The sequence below is a fragment of the Crinia signifera genome, chromosome 19 (genome assembly GCF_055691185.1).
Source record: "Crinia signifera chromosome 19, ASM5569118v1, whole genome shotgun sequence".
Taxonomy (NCBI): domain Eukaryota; kingdom Metazoa; phylum Chordata; class Amphibia; order Anura; family Myobatrachidae; genus Crinia; species Crinia signifera.
Genome location: NC_139226.1, coordinates 7,207,819 through 7,232,708, shown reverse-complemented (window position 1 = coordinate 7,232,708; position 24,890 = coordinate 7,207,819). Strand labels below are relative to the sequence as shown.

At 50.1% G+C, this 24,890-nt stretch overlaps 1 protein-coding gene across 1 annotated transcript in view; it reads left to right on the top strand.

Annotated features, from left to right (window-relative positions):
* The window catches only part of TMCO4 (transmembrane and coiled-coil domains 4), a 52,431-nt gene that overhangs the window by 5,706 nt on the left and 21,835 nt on the right, over nt 1-24,890 (top strand). The window contains exons 2-5 of the mRNA XM_083161931.1: nt 5,728-5,877; nt 8,051-8,225; nt 8,704-8,731; nt 17,614-17,746. Coding sequence (XP_083018057.1) covers nt 5,747-5,877; nt 8,051-8,225; nt 8,704-8,731; nt 17,614-17,746 — 467 coding nt within the window. The 5' untranslated portion in view covers nt 5,728-5,746. The remainder of the gene's footprint in view (nt 1-5,727; nt 5,878-8,050; nt 8,226-8,703; nt 8,732-17,613; nt 17,747-24,890) is intronic.

Below are 24,890 nucleotides of genomic sequence, written 5' to 3'. Positions count from 1 at the left end.
GACCTTTCTGTGTTGATTTTTTTCTGGTGGCGATTTGCGTCACCCCCCCCCCCCCCCACAACCCCCACTCCCATGATTCACGGCACACACACACACACCTCCCCCGCGATTCTCGGCACCCAACCCCGTGACCCCCCCTCCCGTGATTCACAGCACACCCCCGCGACCCCCCCTCCCATGATTCGCCGCAACCCCCGCCCCGTAACCCCCCCTCCCGCGATTCGCGGCACCCACCCCCGCGACCCCCCCTCCCGCAATTCGCGGCACCCCCCCCCCCCGCGATTCTCGGCAGCTCCAGAATTAAATTGCACATGGAAAACACTGACATGGCTATGGTCGACAATGAAAAAGGTTGACATGAGTTTTTGAAGTTCTTTTTTTCATTTTTGAATGTTTTCATATTCATTCTCATGTGTCGACATGGACACCAATGAAGTGCCACACTTATGTCAACATTTACATGTGTTGACCTTTCTGTGTTGATTTTTTCTTGTGGCGATTCGCGTCACACCCCTCCCACCCCCCCCGCAACCCCCACTCCCGCGATTCACGGCACACACACACCCCCCCACGATTCTCGGCACCCCACCCCGTGACCCCCCCTCCCGTGATTCACGGCACACCCCCCGCGACCCCCCCTACCATGATTCGCCGCAACCCCGCCCCCGTAACCCCCCTCCCGCGATTTGCGGCAACCCACCCCGCGACCCCCCCTCCCGCGATTCTCTGCAATCCCTCCCCTCCCGCGATTCGCAGCATCCACCCCCCCACAACCCCCCCTCCTGCAATTCGCGGCACCCCCCGCGACCCTCCCTCCTGCAATTCGCGGCACCCTCCGCGACCCCCCCTCCCGCGATTCGCGGACACCTAAGTTGCAATACAGGGCATCTTTCATACAATTCTAACCATATTTCTCATATACAAACGTTCACAAATTAAGGGGGCGCAGCCCCTTACGACGGTGTGAAGAGCGCCCGTAGGGCGCGATGAATCACCTAGTATATATATATATATACACTGTGTCACCTCCACATATACTAATATATATATATATATATATATATATATATACTAGGTGATTCATCGCGCCCTACGGGCGCTCTTCACACCGTCGTAAGGGGCTGCGCCCCCTTAATTTGTGAACGTTTGTATATGAGAAATATGGTTAGAATTGTATGAAAGATGCCCTGTATTGCAACTTAGGTGTCCGCGAATCGCGGGAGGGGGGGTCGCGGAGGGTGCCGCGAATTGCAGGAGGGGGGGTCGCGGGGGGTGCCGCGAATTGCAGGAGGGGGGGTTGTGGGGGGGTGGATGCTGCGAATCGCGGGAGGGGAGGGATTGCAGAGAATCGCGGGAGGGGGGGTCGCGGGGTGGGTTGCCGCAAATCGCGGGAGGGGGGTTACGGGGGCGGGGTTGCGGCGAATCATGGTAGGGGGGGTCGCGGGGGGTGTGCCGTGAATCACGGGAGGGGGGGTCACGGGGTGGGGTGCCGAGAATCGTGGGGGGGTGTGTGTGTGCCGTGAATCGCGGGAGTGGGGGTTGCGGGGGGGGTGGGAGGGGTGTGACGCGAATCGCCACAAGAAAAAATCAACACAGAAAGGTCAACACATGTAAATGTTGACATAAGTGTGGCACTTCATTGGTGTCCATGTCGACACATGAGAATGAATATGAAAACATTCAAAAATGAAAAAAAGAACTTCAAAAACTCATGTCAACCTTTTTCATTGTCGACCATAGCCATGTCAGTGTTTTCCATGTGCAATTTAATTCTGGAGCTGCCGAGAATCGCGGGGGGGGGGGGTGCCGCGAATTGCGGGAGGGGGGGTCGCGGGGGTGGGTGCCGCGAATCGCGGGAGGGGGGGTTACGGGGCGGGGGTTGCGGCGAATCATGGGAGGGGGGGTCGCGGGGGTGTGCTGTGAATCACGGGAGGGGGGGTCACGGGGTTGGGTGCCGAGAATCGCGGGTGAGGTGTGTGTGTGTGTGCCGTGAATCATGGGAGTGGGGGTTGTGGGGGGGGGGGGGTGACGCAAATCGCCACCAGAAAAAAATCAACACAGAAAGGTCAACACATGTAAATGTTGACATAAGTGTGGCACTTCATTGGTGTCCATGTCGACACATGAGAATGAATATGAAAATATTAAAAAAATGACAAAAAAACTTCAAAAACTCATGTCAACCTTTTTCATTGTCGACCATAGCCATGTCAGTGTTTTCCATGTGCAATTTAATTCTGGAGCTGCCGCGAATCACGGGGGGTGCCGCGAATTGCGGGGGTGGGTGCCGCGAATCGCGGGAGGGCGGGGTTCACAGGGGTTCTGGTGGGGGGTTGCCGCGAATTGCGGGAGGTGGGGAGTCACGGGGGGTGCCGCGAATCGCGGGAGGGGGGGTTGCGGGGGGTGTGACGCGAATCGCCACAAGAAAAAATCAACACAGAAAGGTCAACACATGTAAATGTTGACATAAGTGTGCCACTTCATTGGTGTCCATGTCGACACATGACAATGAATATGAAAAAATTTAAAAAATTAAAAATAAATCTTCAAAAACTCATGTCAACCTTTTTCATTGTCGACCATAGCCATGTCAGTGTTTTGCATGTGCCATTTAATCCTGGGGCTGCTGCGAATTGTGGGTGGGGGGGGTGCCGCGAATCGCGGGAGGGGGGTCGCAGGGGGGGTGCCGCCAATCGTGCAAGGGGGGGTCGCGGGGGGGTTCTTTTTGCCGCGAATCGCGGGAGGGAGGTCGCGGGGGGGGGGTGTTTTTTCCGCGAATCGGGGGGGGGTGTGTCACGGGGGAGGGTTTGCCGCGATTCGCAGGAGGGGGGGGTCGCGGGGTGGTGGTTATGCCGCGAATTGCGGGAGGGGTCGTGGGGGGGTTCTTTTTGCAGCGAATCGCGGGAGGGGGGGTCGCGGGGGTGTTTTTGCTGCGAATCGCGGTAGGGGGGGTCGCGGGGGAGCGGGTGTTTTTGCCGCGAATCGCGGGAGGGGGGGGGGGGGCGCGTGGGGGGGGAGGTTTTGCCGCAAATCGCGGGAGGGGGGCGCTCACTTGGTGGCTGTGGAGTAGCAGTGCTGGGCAACATGGGAAGGCAGTGGGTGTCTGGCACTGTCTGTGGGCTCACTGGGCTGGTTCTCTGTCACATACCTCCCAACATGACCCTCTCCAGGAGGGACACAATGCTATGTTTCTAGACTTCCCCTTAATGTATGATTGCCATCACCTGTTTTAAACAGGTTAATTTCTCAGAAAGGTGTTCAGCACAGATGAAGGCAATCACACATTAAGAGGAAAGTCCAGGAACAGAGCGTTATAGACACAGACACCCACTTTGAGTGACAGATGTAGCCAAATATATAGGAGATATATATATACTGTGTCACCTCCACATATACTAATATATACACTGTGTCACCTCCACATATACTAATATATACACTGTGTCACCTCCATACACTAATATATACACTGTGTCACCTCCACATATACTAATATATACACTGTGTCACCTCCACATATACTAATATATACACTGTCACCTCCATACACTAATATATACACTGTGTCACCTCCACATATACTAATATATACACTGTGTCACCTCCATACACTAATATGTTCACTGTGTCACCTCCATACACTAATATATACACTGTGTCACCTCCATATACACACTGTGTCACCTCCATACACTAATATGTACACTGTGTCACCTCCATACACTAATATGTACACTGTGTCACCTCCATACACTAATATGTACACTGTGTCACCTCCATACACTAATATATACACTGTGTCACCTCCATATATACACTGTCACCTCCATACACTAATATACACTGTGTCACCTCTATACACTAATATATACACTGTGTCACCTCCATACACTAATATATACACTGTGTCACCTCCATACACTAATATGTTCACTGTGTCACCTCCATACACTAATATATACACTGTGTCACCTCCATATACACACTGTGTCACCTCCATACACTAATATGTACACTGTGTCACCTCCATACACTAATATGTACACTGTGTCACCTCCATACACTAATATGTACACTGTGTCACCTCCATACACTAATATGTACACTGTGTCACCTCCATACACTAATATGTACACTGTGTCACCTCCATACACTAATATGTACACTGTGTCACCTCCATACACTAATATATACACTGTGTCACCTCCATATATACACTGTCACCTCCATACACTAATATACACTTTGTCACCTCTATACACTAATATATACACTGTGTCACCTCCATACACTAATATATACACTGTGTCACCTCCATACACTAATATATATACACTGTGTCACCTCCATACACTAATAGTGTATATATATGTCACCTCCACATATACTAATATATATATATATATATATAGATACGGATTCCAAAAAATGGAAGCAAGAGGCGGCACTCTCCAAATAGTGAGAAAGACTTGTATTAAAACATATATATATATATACACTGTGTCACCTCCACATATTCTAATATATAATATATATATACACTGTGTCACCTCCACATATACTAATATATATATACACTGTGCCACCTCCATACACTAATATATACACTGTGTCACCTCCATACACTAATATATACACTGTGTCACCTCTATACACTAATATGTACACTGTGTCACCTCCATATATACACTGTGTCGCCTCCATATATACACTGTGTCACCTCCATACACTAATATATATATATATATATATATATATATATATATATATATATATATATATATATATATATATATATATATATCCATATCGTAGTGGATAGCACTCTCCCAATCCTTGAGCCAACTGCCGGGGTGCCTGAAGCCAGAAAGTCCCAATCCTGGGTACTTCCAAATATATACGAGTAGAGAAGTGGAAGACACTCTCCGGACTTGCTGAAGCAAAAGTTTTTTAATGGTACATACCACTTTTCAAGTCACCATGTGCATAACAGTGGGTACAGGTCGACGTTTCGGTCCTGGCTGGACCTTTATCAAGACCCCCTTTCTGCCTCCTCCAGTGTGCGTCACCTCCATACACGGATATATACACTGTGTCACCTCCATACACGGATATATACACTGTGTCACCTCCATATATACACTGTGTCACCTCCATACACTAATATATATACTGTGTCACCTCCATACACGGATATATACACTGTGTCACCTCCATACATGGATATATACACTGTGTCACCTCCATACACGGATATATACGCTGTGTCACCTCCATACACGGATATATACGCTGTGTCACCTCCATACAAGGATATATACACTGTGTCACCTGTATACACGGATATATACACTCTGTCACCTCCATACACGGATATATACACTCTGTCGCCTCCATACACGGATATATACACTGTGTCACCACCATACACGGATATATACACTGTGTCACCTCCATACACGGATATATACACTGTGTCACCTCCATACACGGATATATACACTGTGTCACCTGTATACACGGATATATACACTGTGTCACCTCCATACACGGATATATACACTGTGTCACCTCCATACACGGATATACACACTGTGTCACCTCCACATACACGAATATGTACACTGTGTCACACCCATATGCATGGGGTGAGGGGGAGGACATTGAAAACAACTGTGCATTTTATTTGCGCCTTATTACCTTTTGCTCGTTTTGCTTTATGTTCAGATGTTACCTGGGTGACATCATGGAGGATGAATCAGACGGCCTGCTTCCCCGTGTCGTGCTGGGGAGGTCGCTGAGCGAGCCAGCCCGGTTTGCCTATGCTGCCCTGTGTGGCCTGTCACTGGCCCAGCTTTATCCAGAGAAAGAACAAAGGTACATTATTCCTGAGTCTCCTCCGTCACCCTATTGTCAGTCCTCAGCTGTAACATAACATTATTCCTGAGTCTCCTCCGTCACCCTATTGTCAGTCCTCAGCTGTAACATAACATTATTCCTGAGTCTTCTCCGTCACCCTATTGTCAGTCCTCAGCTGTAACGTAACATTATTCCTGAGTCTCCTCCGTCACCCTATTGTCAGTCCTCAGCTGTAACGTAACATTATTCCTGAATCTCCTCCGTCACCCTATTGTCAGTCCTCCGCTGTAACGTAACATTATTCCTGAGTCTCCTCCCTCACCCTGTTGTCCGTCCTCAGCTGTAACGTAACATTATTCCTGAGTCTCCTCCGTCACCCTGTTGTCAGTCCTCAGCTGTAACATAACATTATTCCTGAGTCTCCTCCGTCACCCTATTGTCAGTCCTCAGCTGTAACGTAACATTATTCCTGACTCTCCTCCGTCACCCTGTTGTCAGTCCTCAGCTGTAACATAACATTATTCCTGAGTCTCCTCCGTCACCCTATTGTCAATCCTCAGCTGTAACGTAACATTATTCCTGAATCTCCTCCGTCACCCTATTGTCAGTCCTCCATTGTAACGTAACATTATTCCTGAGTCTCCTCCCTCACCCTGTTGTCCGTCCTCAGCTGTAACGTAACATTATTCCTGAGTCTCCTCCGTCACCCTGTTGTCAGTCCTCAGCTGTAACATAACATTATTCCTGAGTCTCCTCCGTCACCCTGATGTCAGTCCTCAGCTGTAACGTAACATTATTCCTGAGTCTCCTCCGTCACCCTGTTGTCAGTCCTCAGCTGTAACGTAACATTATTCCTGAGTCTCCTCCGTCACCCTATTGTCAGTCCTCAGCTGTAACGTAACATTATTCCTGAGTCTCCTCCGTCACCCTGATGTCAGTCCTCAGCTGTAACGTAACATTATTCCTGAATCTCCTCCGTCACCCTATTGTCAGTCCTCAGCTGTAACGTAACATTATTCCTGAGTCTCCTCCGTCACCCTGTTGTCAGTCCTCAGCTGTAACGTAACATTATTCCTGAGTCTCCTCCGTCACCCTGTTGTCAGTCCTCAGCTGTAACGTAACATTATTCCTGAGTCTCCTCCGTCACCCTATTGTCAGTCCTCAGCTGTAACGTAACATTATTCCTGAGTCTCCTCCGTCACCCTGATGTCAGTCCTCAGCTGTAACGTAACATTATTCCTGAATCTCCTCCGTCACCCTATTGTCAGTCCTCAGCTGTAACGTAACATTATTCCTGAATCTCCTCCGTCACCCTGTTGTCAGTCCTCAGCTGTAACATAACATTATTCCTGAATCTCCTCCGTCACCCTGTTGTCAGTCCTCAGCTGTAACATAACATTATTCCTGAGTCTCCTCCGTCACCCTGATGTCAGTCCTCAGCTGTAACTTAACATTACTCCTGAATCTCCTCCGTCACCCTGTTGTCAGTCCTCAGCTGTAACATAACATTATTCCTGAGTCTCCTCCGTCACCCTATTGTCAGTCCTCAGCTGTAACGTAACATTATTCCTGAGTCTCCTCCGTCACCCTATTGTCAGTCCTCAGCTGTAACGTAACATTATTCCTGAGTCTCCTCCGTCACCCTGATGTCAGTCCTCAGCTGTAACATAACATTATTCCTGAGTCTCCTCCGTCACCCTGATGTCAGTCCTCAGCTGTAACGTAACATTATTCCTGAGTCTCCTCCGTCACCCTGTTGTCAGTCCCCAGCTGTAACGTAACATTATTCCTGAGTCTCCTCCGTCACCCTATTGTCAGTCCTCAGCTGTAACGTAACATTATTCCTGAGTCTCCTCCGTCACCCTGTTGTCAGTCCTCCGCTGTAACGTAACATTATTCCTGAGTCTCCTCCGTCACCCTGTTGTCAGTCCTCCGCTGTAACGTAACATTATTCCTGAGTCTCCTCCGTCACCCTGTTGTCAGTCCTCAGCTGTAACGTAACATTATTCCTGAGTCTCCTCCGTCACCCTGATGTCAGTCCTCAGCTGTAACGTAACATTATTCCTGAGTCTCCTCCGTCACCCTGATGTCAGTCCTCAGCTGTAACATAACATTATTCCTGTGAGTCTCCTCCGTCACCCTGTCGTCCATCCTCAGCTGTAACATAACATTATGTTGTCGCCATCTGCAGGGATTTCTGCAGGAAGTTTGTGGGTGACTTGGCGCAGTGGTTAGCCCTTTGCCCAACCGTCCTTCCGGCCATGGAGGCGTTTGCCAGTGGATTGGGGGGAGAAGGAACAGACACATTCGCTCAGGTTCTCCTGGAAGATTCCGTCATGAAGGAAAACCCGGCTATTATAACTCAGGTAACACTGAACTCGCCGACAGATCACATATCACGCTAGACCCATCTAATCCAGAGATGCATAGTCGTGCTCTCTCGCAGCCTTCGGTCCCGGATGCGGGTTCAGGGGCCCATTGATCATTGTATATTTGTGGCTATAGCTCCGAAAACTCTCCGGGAGTTAAGTATCGCTTGTATGTAAGAAGAAGGGACCGCAGCACCAGTGCCCAACTCTAACCCCCCCCCACACACACACACACACGTACCTTAAACCTAAGTCTAACCCCACCCCCATTTGTGCCTAACTCTAAACTTACCTCCCGTACCGTAAACCTTCTTTGATAGTCCATGCAAAATGTCAGCGTTTCACATGTCAACATAGTGAACATGTCAACAATAATTCCCTGTTGACGTTATGATTTTCTCATTATGAACGTCCACTTGTAAATGTTGCCAATTTGACCACATCCCTCCCTCACACTCATTCTCTTTCCTTACAGGATCTGGTGTCTTTTTGTCTCCGAGATGGTACGTTTGGGATTTTTAATCACATTTATAGGCACTGATGATTATTATTATTATTATTATTACATTTTAGTTATATGGTGCCACAAGTGGTTGGCAAAACCATACATAGGGCACACATTAGAACAATACAGGGGACACAAAACATAACATTATAGTAACTATATAACTACAACAGAGCACAGATAACAATTAGCAGCACTCTTCTCAGTACACAATACAGGGAAGCAGAGGAGGGGTCCGTGTACTACCAGGGGCAGCGCCGTACATAGGGCACACATTAGTACATTACAGGGGACACAGAACATTACAGTGACTGAGACACTACAACAGCACAGGTAACAGCAGCACAATGCTCAGTACACAATACAGCTGGGATGTAGGGAAGCAGAGGAGGTGTCTGTGTACTACCAGGGGCAGCGCCGTACATAGGGCACACATTAGTACAGTACAGCTGGGATGTAGAGAAGCAGAGGAGGTGTCTGTGTACTACCAGGGGCAGCGCCGTATATAGGGCACACATTAGTACAATACAGGTGAGATGTAGAGAAGCAGAGGAGGTGTCCGTGTACTACCAGGGGCACCGCCGTACATAGGGCACACATTAGTACAATACAGGGGACACAGAACACTACAGTGACTGAGACACTACAACAGCGCAGGTAACAGCAGCACAATGCTCAGTACACAATACAGCTGGGATGTAGGGAAGCAGAGGAGGTGTCTGTGTACTACCAGGGGCAGCGCCGTACATAGGGCACACATTAGTACAATACAGGGGACACAGAACATTACAGTGACTGAGACACTACAACAGCGCAGGTAACAGCAGCACAATGCTCAGTACACAATACAGCTGGGATGTAGGGAAGCAGAGGAGGTGTCTGTGTACTACCAGGGGCAGCGCCGTACATAGGGCACACATTAGTACAGTACAGTACAGCTGGGATGTAGAGAAGCAGAGGAGGTGTCTGTGTACTACCAGGGGCAGCGCCGTATATAGGGCACACATTAGTACAATACAGGGGACACAGAACACTACAGTGACTGAGACACTACAACAGCGCAGGTAACAGCAGCACAATGCTCAGTACACAATACAGCTGGGATGTAGGGAAGCAGAGGAGGTGTCTGTGTACTACCAGGGGTAGCGCTGTACATAGGGCACACATTAGTACAATACAGCTGGGATGTAGGGAAGCAGAGGAGGTGTCCGTGTACTACCAGGGGCAGCGCCGTACATAGGGCACACATTAGTACAATACAGGGGACACAGAACATTACAGTGACCGAGGCACTACAACAGCACAGGTAACAGCAGCACAATGCACAGTACACAATACACATACAGATAGTGGTAGATGCTCAAATTAGTTCAGTAATACTATTCAGGTGCATGCAAGGGAGGGGTTAATACTTAGTAAGTAACAAGACATTGGTTCCCCCGGCACACTGAGTAGTATTAGTAACCAATCTTGAGCACTACATGATAATAGAATTCAGAGATATTGGTTACATATACCTGCGCAGGTGTATGACATGCCCCCAAGCCGCGTCAAGGCTTCTCTGTATATTGGGGGTCCCTAGCGCTATATCTAGGTGCAGGGTGCGGCACCCCAAAAACTATCATAAGCTAGGAGGCCCAGTGCGGCATGCCAGTGAGATACTAAGTGTTAATAATTAGTGATAGGAAGCCGAAGCTATACATAAAGAGAGAGATAAATGAAATGTAATTAAAATAAGAGAGAGATAGTGTTAGTGAGGGAAAAGTGTGTTAATAGAATGTAAGGGCATGCCGCACTAAAGCCACCCAGCCCAACCAGTCCAGGGGCACCGCACCCCACACCACTGTTACCCTAAATTGGGTCTACAATTAGCCAGAAAGGAGCCACATGATAATGGCTACTTACTTAGTATATCCAAACTAAGAGCTACCTACCTTGGAGCAACCCAAAACTACTCCATGTGGCATATCAGGACCTGCATCAAGCCTAATACAAGCTCTTCTCTGCCTCTCACAACATACATACAGATAGTGGTAGATGCTCAAATTAGTTCAGTAATATTACTCAGGTGCATGAGGGAGGGGTTAATACTTAGTCAGTAACAAGACATTGGTTCCCCAGCACACTGAGTAGTAATAGTAACCAATCTTGAACACTACATGATAATAGAATTCAGAGATAATGGTTACATATACGTGTGCAGGTGTATGATATGCCCCCAAGCCACACATTAGTACAATACAGCTGAGATTGTAGAGAAGCAGAGGAGGTATCCGGGTACTACCAGGGACAGTGCTGTACATAGGGCACACATTAGTCAATACAGCTGAGATTGTAGGGAAGCAGAGGAGGCGTCCGGGTACTACCAGGGGCAGTGCCGTACATAGGGCACACACTAGTACAAAACAGCTGGGATGTAGGAAAGCAGAGGAGGTTTCCGGGTACTACCAGGGGCAGCGCCGAAGACATAGGGCACACATTAGTACAATACAGCTGGGATATAGGGAAGCAGAGGAGGTGTCCGTGTACTACCAGGGGCAGTGCTGTACATAGGGCACACATTACTACAATACAGCTGAGATGTAGGGAAGCAGAGGAGGTGTCCGGGTACTACCAGGGGCAGCGCCGTACATAGGGCACACATTAGTACAATACAGCTGAGATTGTAGGGAAGCATAGGAGGTGTCCGTGTACTACCAGGGGCAGTGCTGTACATAGGGCACACATTACTACAATACAGCTGAGATGTAGGGAAGCAGAGGAGGTGTCTGTGTACTACCAGGGGCAGCGCTGTACATAGGGCACACATTAGTACAATACAGCTGGGATGTAGGGAAGCAGAGGAGGTGTCCGTGTACTACCAGGGGCAGCGCCGTACATAGGGCACACATTAGTACAATACAGCTGAGATTGTAGGGAAGCATAGGAGGTGTCCGTGTACTACCAGGGGCAGTGCTGTACATAGGGCACACATTACTACAATACAGCTGAGATGTAGGGAAGCAGAGGAGGTGTCCGGGTACTACCAGGGGCAGCGCCGTACATAGGGCACACATTAGTACAATACAGCTGAGATTGTAGGGAAGCATAGGAGGTGTCCGTGTACTACCAGGGGCAGTGCTGTACATAGGGCACACATTACTACAATACAGCTGAGATGTAGGGAAGCAGAGGAGGTGTCTGTGTACTACCAGGGGCAGCGCTGTACATAGGGCACACATTAGTACAATACAGCTGGGATGTAGGGAAGCAGAGGAGGTGTCCGTGTACACCAGGAGCAGCGCTGTACATAGGGCACACATTAGTACAATACAGGGGACACAGAACATTACAGTGGCAGAGACACTACAACAGCACAGGTAACAGCAGCACAATGCTCAGTACACAAAACAGCTGGGATGCAGGGAAGCAGAGGAGGTTTCCGGGTACTACCCGGGGCAGCACCGTACATAGGGCACACATTAGTACAATACAGCTGAGATTGTAGGGAAGCAGAGGAGCTGTCCAGGTACTACCAGGGACTGCGCTGTACACAGGGCACACATTAGTACAATACAGCTGGGGTGTAGGGAAGCAGAGGAGGCGTCCGGGTACTACCAGGGGCAGTGCTGTACATAGGGCACACATTAGTACAATATAGCTGAGATTGTAGGGAAGGAGAGGAGGTGTCCGTGTACTACCAGGGGCAGCGCCGTACATAGGGCACACATTAGTACAATACAGCTGAGATTGTAGGGAAGGAGAGGAGGTGTCCGGGTACTACCAGGGGCAGCGCTGTACATAGGGCACACATTAGTACAATACAGCTGGGATGTAGGGAAGCAGAGGAGGTGTCCGGGTACTACCAGGGGCAGCTCCGTACATAGGGCACACATTAGTACAATACAGCTGAGATTGTAGGGAAGCAGAAGAGGTGTCCAGGTACTACCAGGGGCAGCGCTGTACATAGGGCACACATTAGTACAATACAGCTGGGATGTAGGGAAGCAGAGGAGGTGTCCAGGTACTACCAGGGGCAGCGCCATACATAGGGCACACATTAGTACAATACAGCTAGGATGTAGGGAAGCAGAGGAGGTGTCCAGGTACTACCAGGGGCAGCGCCGTACATAGGGCACACATTAGTACAATACAGCTGAGATTGTAGGGTAGCAGAGGAGGTGTCCAGGTACTACCAGGGGCAGCGCCGTACATAGGGCACACATTAGTACAATACAGCTGAGATTGTAGGGAAGCAGAGGAGGTGTCCGGGTACTACCAGGGGCAGTGCTGTACATAGGGCACACATTAGTACAATACAGCTGAGATTGTAGGGAAGCAGAGGAGGTGTCCAGGTACTAGTAGTAGTAGTACTTTAATTTATAAGGCGCCGCAAAGTGTCCGCAGCGCCGTACATAGCAAACAAAAAACAAATGACAAGGCAACGTACAGGGTGTGTTGAAAAATACAGTATGAATAGGGGTATAGCTGGTAGAACTAAAATCAGCATCAGTTCAGAAGTAGGTGTCAAAATTGTGGAGGAGACTGAAGATGAAGTAGAGGAAGGGAAGAACAGGACAGGAGCACACGTGAGGTAAAGAGGTAGGGTGAGGATGTGAGGAAGGAGGACCCTACTCATAAGAGTTAACATACTAAAAGGAGGTGGGTGGACGAACGAAAAACAATCGGATAAGTAGGAACAGAGGAGAACGGAGGCAGGATAGGAGGATCAAAAGAGGTTAGGAGGAGGGATAGGCTAGTCGAAAAAAGTGGGTTTTGAGGGAGCGCTTGAAGGAGGTAAGGGAATCAGAAAGCCTGATGGGTGGCGGGAGGTTGTTCCAGTGCAGGGGGGCAGCGCGAGAGAAGTCTTGGACACGGGAGTGGGAGGAGGTGATTAGGTGAGAGGTCAGTTGGTGGTCAGCGATGGAGCGAAGAGGACGAGAGGGAGTGTGGATAGAGATCAGTGAAGAGAGGTAAGGAGCGGTGGAGGAGGAGAGAGCCTTGTAGGTGGTGGTGAGGAGTTTAAAGAGAACTCGGAAAGGAATGGGGAGCCAGTGAAGAGATACCAGGGGCAGCGCCGTACATAGGGCACACATTAGTACAATACAGCTGAGATTGTAGGGAAGCAGAGGAGGTGTCCGTGTACTACCAGGGGTAGCGCTGTACATAGGGCACACATTAGTACAATACAGCTGGGATGTAGGGAAGCAGAGGAGGTGTCCGGGTACTACCAGGGGCAGCACCGTACATAGGGCACACATTAGTACAATACAGTTTAGATTGTAGGGTAGCAGAGGAGGTGTCCGGGTACTACCAGGGGCAGCGCCGTACATAGGGCACACATTAGTACAATACAGCTGAGATGTAGGGAAGCAGAGGAGGTGTCCGTGTACTACCACCGGCAGCGCCGTACATAGGGCACACATTAGTACAATACAGCTGAGATTGTAGGGTAGCAGAGGAGGTGTCCGGGTACTACAAGGGGCAGCGCCGTACATAGGGCACACATTAGTACAATACAGCCGAGATTGTAGGGTAGCAGAGGAGGTGTCCGGGTACTACAAGGGGTGGGTTGTCGCTGGTAGAGATAAACGTGAGAAATGTTGTGGTTAAAGACGGTCGCTGAGAAGAAGAGAACTGTAATTGAAGTGCGAGAGGAGAAATGAGGAGGGAAGTGGCCCCTGATCTACAGAGCTTACAATCTAGGGCAGACATGTCCAACCTTGGCCCTCCAGCTGCTGTGAAACTACACATCCCAGTATGTAATAGTGTAATATAAACGCAATAGTTTTAGCATTCCCTAATAGCAAAACTGGCAAGGCATGATGGGACTTGTAGTTTCACAACAGCTGGAGGGCCAAGGTTGGACCTGCTTGATCTAGAGCAGGGGTGGGGAACCTCAGGCTTGGGGGTCGTATGTGGCCCCCGTAGCTGGTCTGAGTGGCCCTCCCACCCGCCCGGCGGCTTTGCCGGGAGTCAAGTACAGGGGAATTCTCGTGAGAGGTCGGTAGTTCTCGCGAGATTCCTCTTAATCAGCAGCAGTCGGAGACTGTCAGTCCTATTCAGTGGCAGCCGCCGGAGCGTGGGACGGCTGCAGCAGGAGACTGTCAGTCCTATTCAGCAGCAGCCGCCGGAGCGTGGGACGGCTGCAGCAGGAGACTGTCAGTCCTATTCAGCGGCAGCCGCCGGAGCGTGGGACGGCTGCAGCAGGAGACTGTCAGTCCTATTCAGCGGCAGCCGCCGGAGCGTGGGACGGCTGCAGCAGGAGACTGTCAGTCCTATTCAGCAGCAGCCGCCGGAGCGTGGGACGGCTGCAGCAGGAGACTGTCAGTCCTATTCAGCAGCAGCCGCCAGAGCGTGGGACGGCTGCAGCAGGAGACTGTCAGTCCTATTCAGCAGCAGCCGCCGGAGAGTGGGACGGCTGCAGCAGGGGAATTTGTAAGAGAAAGTTTTACATATGGCCGCTGAAGGATTTTTTTTCCCCATACAAACGGCTCTTGGCACAAAAAGGTTCCCCACCCCTGATCGAGGGGGAGGGGGACAGGTGACATGAGGTGCTCGCAAGGAGGCCTGAAGGCAGGAAGTGAGTATGGCAAAAATGGGCAGGACATGAGGTGGCAGGTAGGGAGAGCGGCCCCGGTACTAGGTTATACCAAGGGTACGCTTTGATGAGCAGGTGAGTGTTCAGTGCCGGTTGAGGTCTTGCAAGGACGGGGAGCGTCTGATAAGCCGAGGGAGCTGATATCGTAATAACTCGCAGCAGCCTAAGTTTACTCGTGACAATGCAGAGTGGCGGTAAGAGTGCAATTGATGCATCTGTCCCCGCGACTAGTGATAATTGCGCAACTCATGGCGGATCCTATACTCAGAGCCGCTGCATTTATGGGATGTAAAAGTGCAATTGATGCATGTCTCCGCGACTAGTGATAATTGCGCAGCTCATGGCAGACCGGCAGCGAATCCTATACTCAGAGCTGCTGCATTTATGGGATGTAAAAGTGCAATTGATGCATCTGTCTCCGCGACTAGTGATAATTGCGCAGCTCGTGGCAGACCGGCAGCGAATCCTATACTCAGAGCCGCTGCATTTATGGGATGTAAAAGTGCAATTGATGCATCTGTCTCCGCGACTAGTGATAATTGCGCAACTCATGGCGAATCCTATACTCAGAGCCGCTGCATTTATGGGATGTAAACATTAATTCTGAAATCCATCTGTTGTCAGTAATCTGCACCCCGTGTGTATTGTTCTTTTATTCTCACTCATAACCGGAGCAGCAGGGAGCGCGGAGCAGTTATTACCACGGAAACCATTTCTGCAAAACGCTCCCGTTAGCCTAAAGTTCTTTCTCCAGTGTGAAAATTGATCGCGTCTGTATGACTTATGCTGTGTACACACGGTGAGATTTGACATGAGATTTTGACTATATAGTCATAATCGCATGCAGATCGCACAGGTTTTTTACCTTGCGCTTGCGATGTGCGCTCCCGTGACAGCACAAATCGAAACCCAGATAGACGGCAGCAATGACTATACAGCGCAAATCTAATGCAGATTGTATGAATTGTATGTAAATAGTACAGAGATAGCAAAGATTGCATAGCACTGGAATCTCACCGTGTGTACACACCATTACTGTCAAATATATACCGTAATAGGTTTATAGTAATAATAAAAGGTTAAAGTGCTCTGAAGGTTTAATAGAACATTTTTTTGGCAGCGTTACACGGAGTGTTCTCTACATTTGTTTTTAAAGAGCTTCTGCTTTCTCTGATCACGCGGTGACCTACACGGATCACGCGGTGACCTACACGGATCACGCGGTGACCTACACGGATCCCGTGTGACCTATAGGGATCTCGCTGTTTGCAGGATCTGTAATTTGGATTCTCACAAAAGACAGAGCCTCAAAACCATATTTTATTAGGTGACGTTGGTTTTTGTGTCTCTGGCTGGTCGCTATAGAGGAGTTCTGTGCTCTGATACCGCTTCTTCCCCCTGTATGACGAGATAGCACACCGATATATGGGGGTACTGAGCATTCTGCCCCCCGCAGGTGGTGTTGCCCATACAGATAGATGTAGCACATAGTATATGGTGACAATGGGCGGTATTCAATTACCTGCTCTAATATTCCAAACTAAAAAAATATGCTTTTATTGTGGTTTTAGTCCATTCTAATCTAGGGCTATCCAGTTATAGGCCACCGCCACTAGGTGGCGCCGACGGAGCAGTTGAAGTGTTGCACCGTTCCGTCTCACACAGCTGCCGGCCTGGCGTTACTGTTATGATGACGGCCTGGGAACTGGTGTGTTGACATGCATTGTATTGGTGTTGGTATGATAACTTAATAATAAATCATCCTGTTTAATGTTATCATGCCACCACCGTTACAGCGCTTTATATAACATTACATCAGTGTCGGCAATCTGACATCGATATCCTGCTGTCCACAGCAAGTACACCAACCAGACGTATTTATTGCTTTATAGCAGCTTTCCTGCGCCGTGCGTCATTCCTTTCCCGAATTATCCCACGGATTTCTTCCTGTTTCTGGTACTAGTTATAAGAAAGGAAAATGAGAACAAAAACGTAGGTGTCCACAGTGTATTATCCCCGAGGAGCGTGGTAATGCTTCATTATGTATGAGAACATGGGTGCACTGTCGGCATACAGCTGGCCACATACATGAATTGTCATTATGTCTACACAGATGACATGATAACCTATCCACCTAATATTCCTCGACATAGACATGGACAAACTCCACGGCGACCTTTAGTGGTGCACAGAAGGAATGTTAGTACATAGGGTTTAGTAACAGACATCCTGCAGCCCTGTGTTTGCTCTCCCGTTGCGGTGTGACTGCCCATGTAAAGCGTGTGACTGTCTTTGTGCAGGGTACTACGACGCTCGGAGCCGGGTGCTGATCTCCCGTGTGTCCTGGCTGCTGCGCGTTCCCCCGGAGACCATGGAGATGAGCGAGGAATCCCTGATGCAGAGGCTGAAGGACTACACGGAGGAGCCGTCAGAGTAAGCCCCTGCGTATACCCTAATGTATAATGCCACGCCCAGCGTGAGGGTATATCAGCCGCTCATCTGTACAGCAGAGGCGGCAATTTTGTGAGTAGAAAGAACTGGTATACCCTAGTGTGTAATGCCAAGCCCAGCGTGAGGGTCTCTCAGCCTCACATCTGTACGCAGAGGCGGCCATTTTGTGAGTAGAAAGAACTGGTATACCCTAGTGTGTAATGCCAAGCCCAGCGTGAGGGTCTCTCAGCCTCACATCTGTACGCAGAGGTGGCCATTTTGTAAGCAGAAAGAACTGGTATACCCTAATGTGTAATGCCACGCCCAATGTGAGGGTCTCTCAGCCGCACATCTGTACAGCAGAGGCGGACATTTTGTAAGCAGAAAGAACTGGTATACCCTAATGTGTAATGCCACGCCCAGCGTGAGGGTCTCTCAGCCGCACATGTGTCAGCAGAGGCGGACATTTTGTAAGCAGAAAGAACTGGTATACCCTAATGTGTAGTGCCACGCCCAATGTGAGGGTCTCTCAGCCGCACATCTGTACGCAGAGGTGGCCATTTTGTGAGCAGAAAGAACCGGTATAACCTTGTGTGTAATGCCACGCCCAATGTGAGGGTCTCTCAGCAGCACATCTGTACAGCAGTGGCAGCCATTTTGTGAGCAGAACTGGTATACCCTAATGTGTAACGCCATGCACAACACTCCGCAGAGGTGGCCATTTTGTGAGCAGAACCGGTATACCTGAGAATGCAGCCTATCAATGACTTCAGTTTGTGCCTCGTGCCTCTCATGTGAATTCACACAAAAAACTGATCTCGCTGTACCTCCTGCCTTAGGTATAGCACTAGTTCTAGTGAATTGGTCATACAGTGCCTCAAGCCTCAAAAGTTCCTAGTGAATTGATGGGCTAAATAGATCACAATACCTTATGCCTCATTTATGTCACTGGTTCCTAGTGCATTGATAGGCTGAGTTGGTCCACAGTGCCTCATGCCTCAGATGTCACTAGTTCCCAGGACGTGTTCTCCGCGCGGCTCAGCGTGTGTGGGAAGCGGATATACTATATTACAGTCAGGACTTGGTTCTCGGCACGGCTCAGCGTGTGTGGAAAGCGGATATACTATATAGTATTACAGTCAGGACGTGTATTGGGAGTAAGACGGTAACGCTCCTGCTGTACAGTGCCCCCCTGTGTCTCACACAATCCCCAGATCTGATGTATTGTCCTCGCTCAGTGTCTGCTCTCATTCACCGCAGTCTTCCATTGTTCTCCAGACGCCTCCGTAATGTGACAGTGACCTTATATGTGTTACGCTCTATAAATAGCCTTTATAACACTGTTTACAATCGGAGTCTATAATGTGTGACATGTCCCATCAATCTCTGTCATCATTTATCACCGGGCTGTCTCTTATCTGAGATTTACTGCCAGTCTAATAGCCGAGACACACAGCAGCCTGAGAGCCGCATACCCCGCACACAGCAGCCTGAGAGCCGTATACCCCGCACACAGCAGCCAGAGAGCCGTATACCCCGCACACAGAGCCGTATACCCCGCACACAGCAGCCTGAGAGCCGTATACCCCGCACACAGCAGCCTGAGAGCCGTTTACCCCGCACACAGCAGCATAAGAGCCGTATACCCCGCACACAGCAGCCTGAGAGCCGTATACACCGCACACACAGAGCTGTATACCCCACACACAGCAGCCTGAGAGCCGCATACCCCGCACACAGCAGCCTGAGAGCCGCATACCCCGCACACAGCAGCCTGAGAGCCGCATACCCCGCACACGGCAGCCTGAGAGCCGTATACCCCGCACACGGCAGCCTGAGAGCCGTATAGCCCGCACACGGCAGCCTGAGAGCCGTATACCCCGCACACGGCAGCCTGAGAGCCGTATACCACACACAGAGCCGTATACCCCGCACACAGCAGCCTGAGAGCCGCATGCCCCGCACACAGCAGCCTGAGAGCCGCATACCCCGCACACAGCAGCCTGAGAGCCGCATACCCCGCACACAGCAGCCTGAGAGCCGTATACCACACACACAGAGCCGCATGCCCCGCACACAGCAGCCTGAGAGCCACATACCCTGCACACAGCAGCCTGAGAGCCGCATACCCCATACACAGCAGCCTGAGAGCCGTATACCCTGCACACAGCAGCCTGAGAGCCGCATACCCTGCACACAGCAGCCTGAGAGCCATTTACCCCGCACACAGCAGCCTGAGAGCCGCATACCCCGCACACAGCAGCCTGAGAGCCGCATACCCCGCACACAGCAGCCTGAGAGCCGTATACCCCGCACACAGCAGCCTGAGAGCCGCATACCCCGCACACAGCAGCCTGAGAGCCGCATACCCCGCACACAGCAGCCTGAGAGCCGCATACCCCGCACACAGCAGCCTGAGAGCCGCATACCCCGCACACAGCAGCCTGAGAGCCGCATACCCCGCACACAGCAGCCTGAGAGCCGTATACCCCGCACACAGCAGCCTGAGAGCCGTATACCCCCTACACACAGAGCCGTATACCCCGCACACAGCAGCCTGAGAGCCGTATACCCCGCACACAGCAGCCTGAGAGCCGTATACCCCGCACACAGCAGCCTGAGAGCCGTATACCCCCTACACACAGAGCCGTATACCCCGCACACAGCAGCCTGAGAGCCGTATACCCCGCACACGGCAGCCTGAGAGCCGTATACCCCGCACACAGCAGCCTGAGAGCCGTATACCCCCTACACACAGAGCCGTATACCCCGCACACAGCAGCCTGAGAGCCGTATACCCCGCACACAGCAGCCTGAGAGCCGTATACCCCACACACAGCAGCCTGAGAGCCGCATACCCCGCACACAGCAGCCTGAGAGCCGCATACCCCGCACACAGCAGCCTGAGAGCCGCATACCCCGCACACAGCAGCCTGAGAGCCGTATACCCCGCACACAGCAGCCTGAGAGCCGTATACCCCGCACACAGCAGCCTGAGAGCCGCATACCCTGCACACAGCAGCCTGAGAGCCGTATACCCCGCACACAGCAGCCTGAGAGCCGCATACCCCGCACACAGCAGCCTGAGAGCCGTATACCCCACACACAGCAGCCTGAGAGCCGTATACCCCGCACACAGCAGCCTGAGAGCCGCATACCCCGCACACAGCAGCCTGAGATCCGTATACCACACACACACAGCAGCCTGAGAGCCGTATACCCCGCACACAGCAGCCTGAGAGCCGTATACCCCGCACACAGCAGCCTGAGAGCCGTATACCACACACACACAGAGCCGTATACCCCGCACACAGCAGCCTGAGATCCGTATACCACACACACACAGCAGCCTGAGAGCCGTATACCCCGCACACAGCAGCCTAAGAGCCGTATACCCCATACACAGCAGCCTAAGAGCCGTATACCCCACAAACACAGAGTCGTATACCCCGCACACAGCAGCCTGAGAGCCGTATACCCCGCACACAGCAGCCTGAGAGCCGTATACCCCGCACACAGAGCGGTATACTCCGCTGACCCCCGTTATCCGTACATGTGCGACCGCAAAAGTTTTCACTGTATTCTATTTACTGTTCTGCTGCTTTGTTCTTTTATTAACCATTCCCTGTTCTTTCTGCTGCGTGGAGGAGCAATGACGCAGGTATGTAACCGTTTTTTATTGTTCTCAATAAATCTGTGATTAGTTTTCTATAATAAAGTCTCAGTCGTCATCTGTTATTTACTGATGTCCCATCTCTGGTTCCCATGGATGCTTGATTTGGGAGAACGACCTGTTCAGAACTGTGCCATATTCTCCACGTTTCTGTATGATAGACGTTTATACAGCCTTTGGTGCTTTTCAGTGACATTTTGCCTATGTGATTTTATTTGCCTGCTTTTTGAACTTCATGATGAAGCTCTCTTTTAGAAATGCACTCATCAGATGTGACTGCCTGGTGTATTGTCTTAAATCACTTTCATTATCTACCAGTAACTGGTAGACTCTAAGAAATTAATTGTGCAACATTAGGTTTTATTCAGGTGTATTTTAGCAAAAGGAGTTAATACCTAAATTTTGGGTCGATCCTATTATTTGCAAAGGGTGCGAGGTGCTGTTCCAATGCGTTTAAACACCTGATTTAGCCTGATCTCGCACCCGTCGCAGGGCCTAATCTCTTATATATTTGGCTACATCTGTCACTCAAAGTGTGTCTGAAGCTGTAACGCTGGGTGGAGCCTCTGACTCACATGACTGACTCACATGACAGAGAACCAGCCCAGTGAGCCCACAGACAGTGCCAGACACCCTCTGCCTCTCCATGTTACACAGCAAAGACACAGCTACTCACCAGACACACCAGGTGAGCTCCCCACACCTCCATACCTCCATTGAGAAAAAATTTATAATGCCAATATGACAAAGGCATTGAGGATATATGAAGGTCAGCCAATCCCCTTCACCAGCCCCATTACAAATATCTACAGATAATTCGCAATTAGAGGCAATTACATTGGTTTTACTATTAGAGTAAAAATTTGTCAAAATAAATACACCAAAAAACCTGTATTGTATTTATTCACAAAAAAACAGCTACAGCAGCATAATTAACATATGAATTATTATTAAATATTTTTGCACAATATTATTCTTAAATAAATTAGTTCGCTTGGCATAAAAAATACTTATAAAAAATAAATAAAAAAATCTTTTTTCGAGCAGCTTAGCAAGTCTTAGATTGGGGAATAAGAGTGCACCCCACCCGAGTTTCTTTTTCTTTTTGCTTTTCCAATTAAACGTACCTAGACTCGGGGGTGCACCACTGACCATCACTTTTCTTAAAGCCATAGCCTTGGGCACAGGCTGGTAGGTGATGTTAGATTATAATTTTTTCATTTTCAATTCTAGTCAGTCCTTTCCTCAACCTACCATCTCTTTAATAATTGATAATTATTCCCAATTATTTCCAATTTCTAGTGCAGGCTCCTCCCCACCCAACTTGCTTTCTCAGCCCACAGACAGTGCCAGACACCCTCTGCCTCTCCATGTTACACAGCAAAGACACAGCTACTCACCAGACACACCAGGTGAGCGCCCCACACCTCCATACCTCCCAACATGACCCTCTCCAGGAGGGACAGAATGCTCTGTTTGTGGACTTCCATCTTAATATATGATTGTCATCACCTGTCATTTGAAACAGGGTAATTGATAAGAAAGGTGTTTAAGCACAGGTGATGGTAATCCATAAATTAAGAAGAAAGTCCAGAAACAGAGCAATGTGTCCCTCCTGGAGAGGGTCATGTTGGGAGGTATGCACCTCCCTCCCTCCCCCTTCCCCATTCACGGCATCCCCACGATTAAATGGCACATGCAAAACACTGACATGGCTATGGTCGACAATAAAAAAGGTTGACAAGATTTATTTTTCACTTTTTCAATGTTTTTATATTCATTCTCATGTGTCGACATGGACACCAATGAAGTGCCACACTTATGTCAACATTTACATGTGTTGACCTTTCTGTGTTGATTTTTTCTTGTGGCGATTCGCGGCACCCCCCGCGACCCCCCTCCTGCGATTTGCAGCACACCCCCTGCAATTCGCGGCACCCCCGGTGACTCCCGCAATTCGCGGCCCCACCCCGTTACACCCCCCCTCCTGCGATTCACGGCACCCCGCGACCCCCCCTCCCGCGATTCGCGCCAACCCCCCGGGCCCCCCCTCGCGAGGTTCACGGTGCCCCCCACGACCCCCCCAACCGCAATTCCCCACCCCTGACCCCCCCCTCCTGTCATTGCGGCAAGCCCCCGCGACCCACCCTCCCGCGATTCACTGCAACCCTCCGCGCCCCCTCCCACAATTCACGGCATCCACCCACGACCCCTCCTCCCGTGATTCGCGGACACCCCTCACCTCCTCCCACCCCCGCGCGCGATTCAAAGCAACCCCAGGATTAAATGGCACATGCACGGCTATGGTCGACAATGAAAAAGGTTGACATGAGTTTTTGAAGATTTATTTTTCTTTTTTTGAATGTTTTCATATTCATTCTCATGTGTCGACATGGACACCGATGAAGTGCCACACTTATGTCAACATTTACATGTGTTGAATTTTCTGTGTTGATTTTTTCGTGTAGCAATTTTTTTCCAGTGACAATTATGAACTATGTGCACGTCAACCTACACATCATCAACCAATTATTTGTATAATATATAACACCTGTTCTGTTTTACTGTAGGTGTTTTAAGTCAGATCTTTTACTGCTACTATTACTGTTTATGTAAATGCATTCTGAATGACACATCCTACCATCCTTCTACAAGAATATATAACCAACTAGGTGATTCATCGCGCCCCGTGCACCCCCCCCTCCCGCGATTCGCAACCCCCCCCTTGCGCAATTCACGCCCCCTCCCACGCTTTGCGGACCCCCGCCCTCTCCCGCGATTCGCCGATACCTGCGCCCCCTCCCTCCCTTGATTCACGGCACCCCCCGCGCCCCTCCCGCAAATCACGGCACCCCTAAGCCCCTTTTTAGTCCCCCGTATACTCACACACACACACCCCTATCACTACCCAGCTTCCTGCTCTCCTGAACCGTAACTTCCACCACTGGGGAGTCGCTGACGCTGTTTTGCCCACATACCCCTATCATGCCTCATAGCCCAGCCTCCTGCTCTCATGCACCCGAACTCCCACCCAGTAGGAGGAGACACTGACTAAGGGCCACCATCCTGTACTGCCACGCTGGACCCTCACCCACTGGCAGAAGCTGCACAGTATCTCCCACCCTCCTCTTTTGTCCCCCTTATGCCCACACACCCCTATCACTACCCAGCCTCCTGTTTTCCTGTGTCGTGACCTCCGCCAGTGGGGAGCCGCTGACTCAGAAACACCCTACTATACTATTGCGCACACACACACACACCTAAACAACATGCACACACAGCCCCCCCCCCCACACCCACAAATGTCACTGTACCATCCACACTATCATGCCCCTTTCAGACCGCACTTTAAAAACGGTATATTGCCGTTTTTTTACCGTTTTAAAACGGTAATGTGTGCGGTCTGAAAGGTGCAGGACCACTTAACCGGTTAGAAAAAAACGTTTTTTCTAACCGGTTAAAATGCAGGGTCCT